Source organism: Anser cygnoides, chromosome 2 (genome assembly GCF_040182565.1).
Source record: "Anser cygnoides isolate HZ-2024a breed goose chromosome 2, Taihu_goose_T2T_genome, whole genome shotgun sequence".
NCBI lineage: Eukaryota > Metazoa > Chordata > Aves > Anseriformes > Anatidae > Anser > Anser cygnoides.
In genome coordinates this window covers 25,618,612-25,634,138 of record NC_089874.1, presented here as the reverse complement: position 1 = coordinate 25,634,138, position 15,527 = coordinate 25,618,612, and the positions used below count along the sequence as shown (strand labels likewise).

At 36.3% G+C, this 15,527-nt stretch overlaps 1 protein-coding gene across 2 annotated transcripts in view; it reads right to left on the bottom strand.

Annotated features, from left to right (window-relative positions):
- Positions 1-15,527, bottom strand: part of VPS50 (VPS50 subunit of EARP/GARPII complex) — a 78,884-nt gene that overhangs the window by 13,735 nt on the left and 49,622 nt on the right. For both annotated transcript variants that reach the window (XM_013187007.3, XM_013187009.3), the window contains 4 exons: positions 14,277-14,395; positions 12,912-13,018; positions 6,908-7,029; positions 3,421-3,501 (listed from right to left, as the gene is read on the bottom strand). In XM_013187007.3, the coding sequence (XP_013042461.2) occupies positions 3,421-3,501; positions 6,908-7,029; positions 12,912-13,018; positions 14,277-14,395 (429 nt within the window). The remainder of the gene's footprint in view (positions 1-3,420; positions 3,502-6,907; positions 7,030-12,911; positions 13,019-14,276; positions 14,396-15,527) is intronic.

Below are 15,527 nucleotides of genomic sequence, written 5' to 3'. Positions count from 1 at the left end.
AAGAAGGGACACAGGGAAGAGGAGAAGAAATGCTTTAAATTGCTGCAGTCTTTTTGCTCAGAGATCATGAGTCAGAAATCCATCTCACTGTTTCTCGGTGGACCAAATGAAAACTGGGATAGTACTTCCTTCACAAGTAGGGTGACTATACTCTAACTACAGTATATATTAAAAGAATACAGATTTCTTGCACTGTAATAATAGGTAAGTAAAAACTTAGAACAGAGCAGCTCCATAAAAAGCTGTAGGGAATGCCTCCAATCAACCTCCATACTCTTCATACTGAAGATCTGGACCAAGGCAATCCCAAGCACAAACACAGGCTGGGCAGAGAATGGATTGAGAGCAGCTGTGAGGAGAAGGACCTGGGGGTGATGTTTGATGAGAAGCTCAGCATGAATTTGCAATGTATGCTGACAGCCCAGAAAGCCAACTGTATCCTGTGCTGCATCAAAAGCAACGTGGCCAGCAGGGAGAGGGAGGGGATTCTCCCCCTCTGCTCTGCTCTTGTGAGACCCCACCTGGAGTGCTGCATTCAGCTGTGAGGCACCCAGCACAGGAAGGACATTGACCTGTTAGGAAGAGTCCAGAGAAGGGCCATGAGGATTATCAGAGAGCTGGAGCACCTCTCCTATGAAGACAGGCTGAGGGAGTTGGGGTTGTTCAGCCTGGAGAAGAGAAGGCTCCAGGGAGACCTTAAAGCAGCTTTCCAGTACCTAAAGGGGGCCTACAGGAAAGCTGGGGAGGGACTCTGTATCAGGGGGTGGAGTGATAGGACAAGGGTTGATGACTTTAAACTCAAGGAGGGGAGTTTTAGATTAGAAAGAAGATAGAAGGAAGAAATTCTCCACAATGAGGGTGGTGAGGCGCTGGCACAGGCTGCCCAGAGAAGCTGTGGATGCCCCATCCCTGGAGGTGTTCAAGGCCAGGCTGGATGGGGCTTTGGGCAACCTGGTCTGGTGGGAGGTGTTCCTGCCCATGGCAGGGGGTTGGAGCTGGGTGATCTTTAAGGTCCCTTCCAACCCAAACCATTTTAGGATTTTATGATTCTATGAAGATTCTACAAAGATACAAAAGAGAAGGCAGCTTGCCTTTACCTTGCCAGAAGCGGAACCTCGCTTCCACTTTGCTTTCCACTTTCCTTCACAAAGCAGGAGTAAAATCCAGCTGAACAATAATAAAAGCAGTATCCTATGAAGGTATCTGATATAAACTAGATAGCATTAATTCAGTCCCAAAAAGGATACTGAAACCTATCACAACCATTTTATTTAAAAGAAATGGCCTGTAAACCCTCCAACTTTTCCTCCTTCTCTTGTCAATAAACATAAATAGACCTTCATTCACTTGCTATCTCTACCAAAAAAAAAAAAAGGATGAAGTCCAAGCTAGGAATGATCCAGTCTAAATTAATAAAGAGTCTTGACGTAGACAATAGAACTCAACCTTCACAAACACTAAGAGATGTGAGGAAATATCTTGATCTACATGAAGTTCTGACAAAGCCTTAGTAACAGAATCAGAATAAACACTTGTTGGGACCATCCTTATGAAAATAAAATATTGAAAGACACTGCCATTGGGAACCAAAATGTAGCAGAAATGATAGTCCTTAATAAAGTTATCATGAATAGGAAACAATGCCAAAAAAAAAAAATCCTAACAGGCCATGAGACTGAATCCCACAACACAAACATGCAAAATATTTTCAGAAAGCAATTTACAACAAGCTAAGAAAAGAGACAGGAATTCTGAGAGGAGCACAGACCAATCCATGCAGTCATGAGAAATAGCCATTTTATGACAGTAAAGTTTAGTCTTTTTAAATTATTATTTTTTTAAATTTAATTTTAAAGTTAGTAAAGTTTAGTCTTCATGTTCACAAATTCTTAATGATGATAACAATAAAAATACCCTGAAAACTTTCCTTCCTCACAAATCAAAAGGTAAAAAATTCCTACTGACAGCATAAAACCAGCATGTGTTCATGAGATATTAATAAGCTTCATTGAATGTCTTGAAGTTAGCAGTTACCTAAGATTTCTTCCTCCTTTCAAATCTTACCTAGAACACAGCTATTTATTCCAACTGACACTACTGTTACCTGTAGCAGCACTGTTAAGTGACTGAGGAAGAAAAAGAAATCCGGTTATTTTTCCCAATTTACTCCTAGAAATATATATATATATATATATATTTTATATTGACTGGAAAAAAGAATCAAAACAATGCAAAGCACTGCAGGAATAATGACTACAGAGTAAGTTTAAAAAAATTAATTCCAGAACTTTCTATTTTTCCATAACCTTTAATGGATTCATCTGCAAGATCTTCCTAGATTTTTCTTTTCTGAATACATTGCTTCTGAGATGAATATCATGATGAGTTTAGCTTTTTTTCTGTATTATAGAGGCCTAGGGTTAATAGTTCTCATGCTCCCTCTACTGACTTTGTAAGAAATGGCCCCAAAACCCTTTAAAATGTTTCTCAGAAAGAATGGTTTAGGATTCAACCGTTCTGAATGCTTCAAGGAATTGAAAGGGCACCTTAGTATGATTCTGTGGAATACCAAATCCCTGTAAAAGCCGTAGTAGAGCATTTGTCTCTCACTTTTGCCTTCGAAAATAAATTCTTCCTCCAGCATCCATGGAATTAATTACCGTACAACATATTTATGATACTCTTTAGAAATTTCTACATAGTGTTTCAAGTGTTTTATATTTAGGTCAAAAAAAAGAGTAGACAATTCCAATTCTGTGTAGTTTCTTCACAATATTTCTCCATAAACGCTGCTCCTCAGTTGAATCTACCAAACCTACCTGTTTACCCTTTGTAATGGGATGTGAGGGAACAACAATCTACTACCAGGGTGACGCAAGGATCATATTCACTCTTCAATTTCTGCAAATAACACGAAGTGACTGACAGGGTCTAGTTTGTAAAATATGGCAGGGAAAATTCCCTGATATTCAGAAGTGATTTAACAAAGGGCTTAACATACTAATTCTATTATTTTATAAGGTGAATGAGTTTCTTGATGGCTTAGTGTTTTACTATTCTTTCACTTAAGAAAAATGAGTTGTCTCTTGTACTTTAAAAAAAAAATAGTAAGGATAATATTGGAATGCCCCTCTCCTTTTATTACATAAGCCGTAACGCATTATAAGATTTAAATGTATCATTTTGTTGTTACATCTAGTAGAAGCTATTAAACTGATTTTGTTGCATGTTACGAACAAGGGATTTCACACAGTAATGATACTTACATCATGATATACCAACAAACAGTCTTTGTCATTACAGACATTGATTATGAGACAAGAGAAAAAAGAAAATCAGTAAGCCATGGTGAAATACAATTCCTGAATTTCTGACACAACCCTCTATCTCACTAAGCATTAACAAAATCCAGGTACTTACCAGATCAATGAGGCTCTCCTGGATTCTATTCAGCGTCGTGCGTAATCTGCTGCTACTGAGGCCCAATCCTGTTGATTCAAACTGGAAGAAATATTTAAGTTTGGAAAGGAACAATCCTTAGTTTAAGCTTTACAGGGTTACAGCAAAACTTCAGTACGTAAACACTGGATACAATTTACACATAAAAGTTTTAGTACATAACTGCAACTATAACTGTACAAAATGAGAAGAAGATCAACAGAGGTCACTGCACTCAACACTGCACTGCTATAAAGGATGACCTGAGTATATTTCGTGAAGATGACAACTTACCATTCAAATCAATCAGTACATATCCTTTACTGCTGAACACTTCAAGTGAGTACAGGACACTAGACTGCCTCCTCTGGGATACCAGCCCGAAATGGCACACAACCATGCCTAAACTGAGACTTGCATGCACACCGCACCCAAGCCAAATGGCCTTGACTTCTCTCTCAAACTGTAAATTTCTTCTAAACCCTTACTGAATATCTAACTTGCAAGTGTAGAGCTATACCACTGATCTTTATAAAACAGTCGTTATTACCTAGTGTTTTTAAAGATCCACCTGACAAATGTGCCATCTTCATGTTCACGGCTCAGTAGCATTATGGGGCAGGTGTTCAGCTGGGATAATTCAACACACTAATTCCCTGGTAAATGCAATGAATTATACCAGCTGAGGGGCTGATCTGATGTGTAATTAGTGTAGCTATTTATCTTCTACTTGCAATTACAAGGAAACAAGAACAAACTAACAAACCAAAGGCAGTGGAAATGGGATAACTACGCAACACACATCTAAGTCAAGAATCTGGAAGTATTTCAGTACAGTTCTGGTATGTGATTCACACCATAAAAAGCAATCTACTGAACAACATTTAGAGCAATGAAGTCTACTGTATTAGACTTCCTTTCAATGCACTAAATCAGGGAAAGAAGTGTTTGAGTCCTCTTCCTTCCATCTTTTAAATACAAAAAGGAATAATTTAGGTCCCCATCTACTACATTTAACCTTTCTGACTTAGATGTCCATCTGTCCTAATTTTCCCATATATTCAGTGAAAATTATATACATATACATATATATATATATATTTTTAAAGTGTACCTGCAAGTTTCAGCCATTAAATTTCATTTTAAGGGAGTTGTTTCTGCACCATCATAATGCAGACTACACAGTCTGCCATTATTCCTTTCTCTCCACCTTTCCATTACTAACTTTCAACAGCTATCAATAACTTTCAAGTACTTACTTTATAATAAAATTTATTTCTAAAAATGGTAATTTCACGTTACTGTGAAACATATAGGAGTAATAATAAGGAATGCAAAAACAAATCTTAAATTTCCGTAAAAAAGCTGTACATCTGTACGTATAAGAACAGAAGGAAAAAATAATAAATAAATAAGAGGGAAAAAAGAGATTATTGTTCAGCATCTCCTCCTGAAGGCCAGAACTTCATGACTTTAAGCAGAATATGTCACTCATCAGTATAACTCTTCTCTTTTGCTATTTCTATATGCAAAGTGGTAGATATTCAAATGCCACAAATGACCTAGTAAATTTAGCATTAGAGAATTTATCGAATAATTTCACTCATCACCAATTCAATGTGACTCTTTATCTTTACCAAAAAAAAAAAGTTTAAGCATTTTCTACAAAAATTGCCATTGGATTTACAAATTATTATAATGTGTTGTCAAAAAAAATTAGTACCTTAAATTTATTCTGCTAAGGAAAACTATTCTGTGGCATGTTCATCAATATTGTACACTCTCATGACTAGATATTAAATATATGTAATTTATTTTAATTTCAAATTAGGTTGTTCCATAATTTGGGATAAGTAGGAAAGACAGCCTTAATGTGGACTCCAGGAATTAAAAAGGTTTTGAAATAGTAATTTTGGTTACAATGGTGTGCAACTTTTAGCAGTGAAGAAAGCCAAATACTGACTACATAGGCTAATCATTCTAGAGTCCTCGAAAGAGCAGTGACCTAGCATCATGACCGGACATAGAAGTCAACATATGTATTTTAAATCCCTGATTTTCACTGAACTGGCAACTAACTACGTACAATTGATCATTCCTGTACTAACTCACATATATAACATAAGAACAGTATTTCAACCACTTAAGGAGGTTGTAATACTAGCATACTTTCAAGAAACCCATTTGATGCATGTTTAATAAATAACATTTCGAACAGAAACACTGACAATGGTCTAAATCACATACCATCGAGCATCTCTACTTTTTAAGGGTTTATAACACAATGGGAAGCGAGAACATTTAAGCAGCATTACAAGAGGGTTTATCTCATTCACAGACCCTTTGTAAGCATTATGTTCCCCACACAAAATCATCTGTCAAAACAAAAATTAGGCACGCTACGAAAACATCACAATTTTACCACCCATCTGCTATAATGTTTACCTGCCTAGCACTGTGCTGTTCTCTGATAGAAGTAGAAAGTAAGGAACTTGGTATGGGCTTTAAAAACACAAAACAAACAGAAGGTGCAAATATATATGTATAAAACACTGAATACCAGAGCAGCTGATTAAGCCAATGGAAATCAATTAGCTTAACAAAAACAAAACAAAACACACAAAACACACCCATCTTCTAAACACAAATTGCAAATGTATTTGTTCTGCCAAAGAGAACAGCTCAAAAACATTTAGAACCATATGTTGAGAGTCTGAAAATCCAATGCAATTTGCCAAAAGATGATGATGAATTTGGAACCCTATTATTGCTTGTGAAGTAATTTAGGGGCCAAGAGAGGAGAAAATTGTTTTTACATGCAGCTTTTCATAAATGCTTTAAGACCATCCTGTTGAAAGTTGATCTGTGTTATGTAAAGACATTGCCAAAAAGCATTTATTTTAACTACAAGATCACTCAAAAAAAAAACCTAAAATGTTTTTGTTATTGCAATTAGCTTGACAGAGTAGTAATAGATCTGAAAAATTGTATTTCAAACCTCTTAAACCTGAGCTGCTACTTAACCTTCATGGACCCCTTCTCCTCTTCCTTGAGCTATTATCTAAGCTAGAGAAATACATATAGGAAAATCAAATCGCCTTATCCTTTCTAGGCTCCAAGCCACCACGTGCTACTGCAGCCTGCTCCTTTGCTCCCCACTTTCTGCCACTACTTCCAGGTACTTCACATCATCTTTACTCTCTATTCAAAATACTGCTGGAAAAAAGAGCACAGAATGTATTCAAAACACAATTGGCTTTATGTCCTAGCGATAATGATGCTCCCTATACTTACTCCCCTTGTTGCTGATCTAATCAGCCTTTTCTAACTCCTGCATTCAGATCCATTCTGATAACGCTAATTCTCTGGGAAACCATATATTTGGTACCATCTCAAGTAAAGAGATCTCCTCTATATTCTCATTCTATGTACATACCAATACTGTGAAACAAATTAGGTTTCTACCTACCGTGTCATTTCGGCCAAAAAACGTATAAACTGCATACAGATAGTAGTCGAAGAGCTGGGACATGAAGTGGATCACATCAAACGCAATTGGTTTGAGAATATTCATCATCTGCATATATTTACCTTGAAAATTAAATACAGAAGATCAGTTTCCTCAGCACGAGTGCTACAAAGATAGTGGTGAGATTGACAAACTCAAACAAAAATTTACAAAGTTTATTATTTAGCTTTGAATATTGATTAAGAGCAACTTAGCAATATTTTAGAGATTAGCAAATTTAAAAATAAAGCTACATATTATGGTTAAGACACCATAAGCGACTCAAGACTTCTCCAAATGTGGATGTTAAACCATATCAAAATGGTAAGTAATGGTAAGTAATCTGTAGTGATATACAGAGCCACTGGAGATTTTATGCATTAGTGTGTGTTTATGTATGCACATATGGATATTTTTCAAGCATTAGAAATCTACAGTATAAAAATGATACGCCCATCCAACAACTCTAGGAATAATGTGCTTCACATCAACAACACATCATTTCCTGCTTGCCTTTCTTTCCTTTGTGAAAAGTAAAGGAAACGTAACACTATGAAGAACTGCTTAAAGATATTGTTTCCAAAAAAATGAGAGATTTCGACTGCAGGCATTACAAGAAAGTGCTGAATGACTGCTCTACCACCACCAAAGATAAAGAAAATATAAGCTCCAGATTGTGATGTTCCTAAGAGGGTAACCCCACAAAACCGAAAAGAAAACCAACACACACAGAAAAAAACCACCTCTCTAACTTTGGACTCTGTGATTCAGAAGAGCCTAGACAACTTCTGTACCAAGGTGGAATCAGATCGGGTCAGAAAAAGACAGTTGGGGTAGGAAACCCAAATCACTTTAAGATGTTTGTTAAATCATTTGAAATGTTTCTAAAGGGATAGACTGACATAACATGAGGATTACAGGCAAAAAGAAATCCAAAGGAATGGAAAGTTTTTAAGACTAGTCCAACCAGGACCTGAAGAAAATTAATCCACTATTTGTTTACTTGTTTTCACTGGATTAATTTTCCACTTTAGCATGTGTTACTGAATGTCCTAAAATAGGGACACCCAGGAAAAGGAATAATTCCTTCTCTTCCTTCCTGCTCTCTTTTGTTGTGCATTTGACTTTTGAAAATAGTAATAATTAAAAAAAAAAATTAAAATATCAGGTCCTTCATCTATACATTAGGTGAATCAAACAGATCACAGGACTTGGACTCAGAAAAGGATTTTTCCCTAAAGGTTTAATTCACAGGGCCTATGGGTATTTTGTTTTCTAGCATAGGGCACGTCTCTTTTCACTCGTAAAAAAAGTGTACTTAATGAAAACCCCTGATTTTGCAGAGACCCTGGACTTCCAGCTAGCTAGCTCAGAAACGACATACTACTTGCCTAATTAACATTTTAAAAGCATAGAGTATATTTATAGTAAGCTTTGGGTTATTATAGTAACAGACAGCAACTTTTGAACCAAAAAGTAAATGCAGTTCACCCAGCATGTAGGATATAGCACATCATTTAACAAAATTTCATATTCCAGACATGTTTTGACGTGACAGGTTGGAAAAAAAAAACTGCATGAAGGTGCCAGAATCATTTCTTTTTCCTGTAGTCTGCAACACCGTTTAATCAAAGTTAACACTGTGCCCAGCAAAGTAACTTACTAATTCGTATAGAAAATATGTTTTTACACAGAGAAACCAAATCAGCTGTTAGTATCAGAGGGAGTAACATGAATTTTTTAAGCAATTACTTGTGATCATTAAAGATCACATTCATTTGATAAATACACGACACAGCTATGGTGGATAAATACATGACACAGCAGTATGGTAAGAATCGAGCAAAAAAACGATATTGCTACTTCCCACGTTTCTATCTAGCTTAAAATCCCTGCTTGAACATCTGCGTCCCAGTTTGCTAACACACACAAGAATATATTTTGTTATTTTTGGAGATCTGACAAGGGTTGCAATATTTAATATTTTGCAGGTTACCCCACTTGTTAATTCTGCGCTTAATTATCAATGTTTTGACCTACGGTATTATGACCAAACTGAAAAGCAGACCTAAAAAGTTCCACTTGTCTTCCAACACGGAAAAACAAATGTAGCTAATTCCAGCACAGTTCTGTGTGGAAATTTATGGATGTTTGGAAAGGATGACACCCTATCAAAGCAGCTGCCACCTTCATGTGTGTTATCGGAATATTCCGTATTGCCACGGACTGATTTTTTCCACTTCGTGCTAAACACATTTTTCAAACTTGCCTGCAACCTATACACAATATAAGGGTGATGTGTCACATTCTGGACAGTTAGATTTCCAAATATCTGTACAACTGGCATAAATGTTCAAGGTAGTCTCTCGGGCAGTGTCGTATGCTTTTCCAAAGGGCTATACACTGCCCAAGCACTGTCCCTATAAAACTCTTCTGTGGCCAAGAACATTTCTCTATTACTATGTCACTCAGCATCTTGACACAACAAGTGTGCCAAGAACATTTCCTCCCAGTTTCTCTCTCTCAGAGGATGCCAAATTTTAACATCTATACGTTGTTACCTAGTTGCACTAAAGTTCACAGTTTGGGTGAAAAGGATGTACGAGAACATTTACAAACAACACTAATATCCCAAACGTGTGCCATGAATTTCCAGAAATACCACTTAAGAGTTTCAACAAGTCAAAGTAGCTACACTTTCTAAAAAAAATTCATAAAGGCCAAAACTGATGAACATTTGCCAGTTCTTTTTGTTGTTGTTTTGTTTTTAAGTATTTCCAGCACTTCTTTTGTCCTTAAAGAAAGCAACTAGACAGTACTTTCTATCAGACTAATCTATTTAAATATTATCACTACAACCAAAAAGGTAAATAAAATGTACTCATAAAATATTCCTGTTGATGCACAGACCCTAGGTCAAAATATTCCATAAAAATTTAACACACATTCATTCTTCCTTTATGTTTTAAGTCAACATGCAAGAGTTTGATAGGAAAAAAATAACTCAAAGTTAATCTAATGGTTCCTTTATGCTGGAAGCAAACAGAGAAATAACTACCTGGTTATGGAAAACCAAATAAATTGAACCATTCACTTGAAATTCAAATTAAAGAGTTAGAAAAGTTCCCACTTCAGTTATACATAGTAACTCATTTATGCTCTTTAAATATACTAAGACACACTTTGTTTTATTCATCTAGCCTCCATATACAGCACTCATGAATAGTTCAAAAATGATTACGAGTACTGTCATACTCTCTCAGCAAGTACTACTACTTGCATATCAGCTATTCCTAAAAAGTGATGCAACAAGTTCTTCTACTTGTTTGGGAAATTTAAAATCCCCTCTTAATCTCAACCCAGACTTTGTGTCGTAAACCTGGTTTCCTTTATGATTTATCTTTAACTAACATGGGGAAGCTGATCTAGATCTATTAAAAGTGATACTGATGCAATATACGGGAGGCAGGAGTGTCAGTGACAACATGTAGCACAGAAAAAAGCTGCTTAAGTACTTGCATCGCCACCAAAACAAATTTCTCTGAAATTACAACCTTGTTTTCAAGGACTGAAACAGTAAGAGAGTACAGGCTTTCTGACATATAGGGTCCTCTGTACTTCATTAGAACCCTGCTTTTTTTAAGGAATCAGATGACGGGTATTTAATTGCATATATCACTTTGTCAAGCAATCTAAAAATAAGACCCTTACCCCACATTGGTTGCTTATGTCTCCTGTACAGAAGTCACAGAATATCCCGAGTTGGAAGGGACCCACATGGATCATCGAGTCCAACTCCTGGCTAAGTCAAGCAGTCCCAGAAGACACCTGCCTGCATGTCATGTCATAGTGTAGCAAAGATACCCAGGGCAAGTACCATCTTCTGGAGCTACCAACTGTACTCCATTGATAATGAAGGGATCCTAGACACTCATCTCAGTTACGCTCCTTGGAACTGAACAGTGATTATGTACCATGGCATTTTCCTAGCCAAAATCCTGAGACAGCGTGAGACAAACCGAAACCCTCCACAGCATTAGCAGAAACCATTGTTAAAAGATGGGCACGTTCCATGGCATCCCTGCATGCTGGGGACAATCTCGGGGAATGAACCAAACCTGGATCTCTTACAACTTCACATCATGATGCCTGGCTAAATCAGGTGAGCAACAACACGCTTACCTTTTTGTTTTACAGGGATGATTCAAGAGACAAAAAGAGAAGAAATGCTAATAAAACTGATAGTCTGGCTAAATGGTGGTATCTTGTTTCTTGTTCCTGTAACCATTAACCATTAGTTAAAGAAATGTGTCTAATGCCTCCAGGGATACAGTCTGGAAGTACTGAATTAAATGTTTATATACTAAGACCAAAAGTCATCACAAAGGATGGACGCACTGTCAACATCTGTGGCAGAGGTGCAATATGCAGTTTACCGCTAACAGAAAAGTGGTACAAAACAACCTGTTTTGTTTATGATATCAAAGGGTAGGTATTCCTCAAAAAAAAGATATAAAAGTTAGGAGGCATCACAGTGTATTAGAAACATGAGAAAATGTAAAGAAACTAGAAAAAATGACTAGGACAAGGCCAAGTGGAAAAAAGAAACAAACTAATTCACTCAGAAAGTTATATTAAGAGCTAGAAGTATCAAAAGTCTTGCTGAAACTTAAGATGGTAAAATCAGGAGTTTTCTAATTACAGAAGATTAACAAAAGCAAAGCAAAATGAGGCAGGGAACACACACACAGACACAATACAGATAAGCAGGACAGTGTCCTAAAGCAAGAATGAATAGTTCGCCCAGGTTTTCACTGGGGACAATGATACTGACAGTGGGAAAAGGGAGGAGAAGGGGGATAGGATGACTAATGGAACTGAACTGGCAACTTGCAGACACACAAAGTGGGCTGGATAAAGCCTTAACACAGACAAGTTAAAGAAACAAAGGAATCAGGACCGTGAAAATGGCCATGAAATCAGCAGTCTGGTAGTCAGGGTAATAACCTGCACATACAACAAGCGGTCAAGGCACACGTTGCACCAGTATGAATGAAAAACAGAAAATAAAAACATATTCAAGAAGAGGGAAATAGTCATTCAAGCAATCTGTTGCTTTAATTTGTAGAATGCAGGGCTTTAGATCAAGTTTTGAAGATAATATGGAAATGACACAAGCAGAAGGAGGCAAATGGAGGTAAAATTAGGATAAAACAAGTCATGGGTCCACTACAAGTGAACTATACCAGACTAAGACATATATCCTTGTTAGGCAAGTTATTTGGTTTTCTATACACAGTAGATTTCACCTATCTAGGATTTAGTCAAAGCGTTTAGTAAAAGAGAAGGCAGAATGAAGAGTGTTGAAAAGGGAAGTATCTGGAAAAACTGCTAGTGGAGTTTCCAATAACTGGCCTCTTCTTTAATATTCTCATGCATGACTCTGGCACAAAAATAAGAGTGTGATAATGGAAAAAAAAAAAAAAAGAAGAAAAAAAGAGGTGGTACCAGAACAGAAAAGCATTGGCATAATGTACAAGAGGAACTGGAGGACCTTGATGACTGCTGCAATAAGAATCAGATGAAATTCAGTAGTACAAAATGTAAAGCCATGCATTTAGGGATCAATTAATTAAAAACATGCATCTTTCTGCATTAAACTAGAAGCTCATCCTTTGGAAAACAAATGGCAAAGTGAAGGACCTGCTGGCTGTACAAGCTCATTACAGAATGACTGAACTGCCTGTATAAGGAAGCTATGAGAAATTCCACTTGAGAGCAGGAAGCTGCAATACAACAGTTAAACAATCCAGTAAGATCTCATCCAAAGCACTGCACATTCAAAAAGACGAGATAGGGTCCAACTATTTTTTTTTAATGTCTTAAAATTCATTTAACATACATGCTAGAAACCAGAGGTTTGCATTAAAATAATAACATATATTCTGACAGTTGTTCTACGTACCAACAAGCCTTACTACATTCAGTGTAGTGTTTGTTAGGATAGGTGCATTCACTTTATTGAGGTTATAATCCGATCTCTTTCTGCTCCTCAGAGTTTCTCTAGAAACACTTAAAAAGAAAAAAAAAGAAACACAAAGTATACTAAACATGACTGCCTACTATATTCAGTGACATGCAAATAAAAATTCAGTAGAAAATACTCCCCTACCTTCTCTCCCTCTTTTAACAGGACAGTATGTCTTCCAGAGCAACATTTTATTTATGCCAAAGTGTAAGCAAGTTATGATTCAAACATTTAAAATTCCTAGCCTAATTTACTTAAAATAGTGCTAGAGAAAGGAATTTCTAAGGTATAGTCCAAGACTTGAGTTCTGCACGTCTATGTCTGGCCTCAGCAATCATTTTAACACCTCTGCCTCCGATTCACTGTTTATGAAGCAAAGAAAATGAAAATAATGCAGGCTGTGACAAAACAGGAGCAGATTAGTGAGCTATAGCTAAAAAAGGACTACCTAGAAATTGAAAAAAAAATTGAGGCAGATGAAGCTGAAAAACCATTAATGTTATCATACGATGAAACTCTCTGCTATACCTCAAAATAATACTCTTCCAAAAATTCAGAATATTACAATTTCACAGTACATAACTACACAGTGACAGTGTAGTTATGACAGGCTGGTTTTTTTTTTTTTTTTTACCATTATGTAATTTTTATCAATACCTCCATAACTTCCCTGAAATGAGGTAGCTTGTGATGTCTGATGAAACCAAGCTAACAATATTTTATCCTAGAGTGATTCTGTAAAGAACATTCCCCTCCTTTGAACCAAGTGGCACCTTTCTAGTCCTCCTGCAAGTCGCTACATACAAATAAGGTTAGCTTGCTTCAAAAAGGCTGAACGAATATCCGTTACAGTGCCCTAGAGAGATATTTGCTTGTTTCTTTTTTTATTTGTTTGAAATCTGTAAAAGGTGACTGTTCTGCAAAAGCAGAAGCCCAAGCCTCAAGTCATTTGTCTGCACACAATTCCGTTTAAAACAAAAGAAATTACACATATGCACAACAACAGTTGTAGAAGAACCTTCAGTTAACATCTAATGCTTGATAATCAGTTTTCCACTATGTGCTTTAGAGAGCCTTTATCCTCCTTCAAAAACTTGCTTTCCAAAGTTTCTTTCTGCAGTAACGATGAACAATTTATAGCTCTTCCCCATACGTGAAATCTATGTGCTGAGGCCTTTCTAACTGTGCAGGCAGCGTAAAGATTATTTGATCATTATTCCACTGTTGTAAAGTAGAGATTAAACAGAAGATGAACTAGAGTACTAAGATGAAAAGCACGTAAATGAGACTGAGTCTACTGACCTTTTCATAGGGGCATCTCCTGTCTGCTCATCTACATAGTCTCTTTTCAACTCCTCAGGAACATCACTGTCACTATCATACTCCTGATACGCACTTTTTTCTTGTTCATCCGATTCATACTGTAAAACAAACAAAAACATTTATATTGTTATATGCATGTATTTATACAAATAACTAACTTTACATTTGACAGGTGGCTGACAATATTCATTAAAAATGTATCAGACAAATTACACAAAACCAAGTGTATTTTAAACAAACTTCAGATATTAGCTAAGAGTAAATATTTATCATCCTACTTCTCCCAGCTGATTTTTTTTTTTTTTGGCTTTCTTATTGCTTTATCAAATACTCATCAGATACCTGAGCTTTTATTATTTGTTTCACAATCTGGGAAAAAAAAAAAAAAGAGTCAACATTGATCCAAGCAGTGGCAACAAAAGCTGGCACCACACCATTCTCAATTATTAACGCAAGGACTAAATTACTGCTTTACAAAAATACTTGCTTATACTATCACACTTTTTTTTTTTTAATATTGCAGTTGTTTGCAAAATTGATTTTAGTATGCTCCAAAAGACATTTCTACTAGATAGTCTTTCAACCACTGAGCCTGTTAGAGACCAATGCTATTTTGACTACGTACAAACACTTCAAAAACATAATTAGTCAAATGCTACAAAAATACAATTATTTCTCATGGCTCCTATACAGTAATCATGCATTTATTATTTTTTTTTATCACAGTTCTTTTTCAGTACATACTTTCTTCAGTTTTATGCAGTTCTATCTGTATTTACAGCAAGAAGAGTAACTTTGTATGTATCCCTCTGTTTTCTATATATAAGCTTTGCAATGTGCATGAAACAAAAAAAAAATACAGAGGAAGCAAGAAACAAGCTTCTGCAACCTGACTTGATATACCTTACCCTGCAGGCAAAAAACAAAAAAACAAAAACAAAAAAACACCCCACCCCACAATGGAGTGTATTATTCTAAGAAACACTCTAATGCTATAACTCAACTGTATCTGTGGAACAACTCAGTGGAGGTTACATCAAAAGCTTTTTCTTGCTCGTTTTCTTATAGAACTTGACCAGTGGGTATTTTGAGCATGCTTGTTTGTGCATGTGCTGGTTCTCAGTTTTGTTTTGAAACACACAGCATCTTTTATCTAGTTAAAGGCACAAGATCCTGATGCTTGAAATATAGGTCCAGTCATCAATGAAACAATTGTTTCCTCTTTGATGA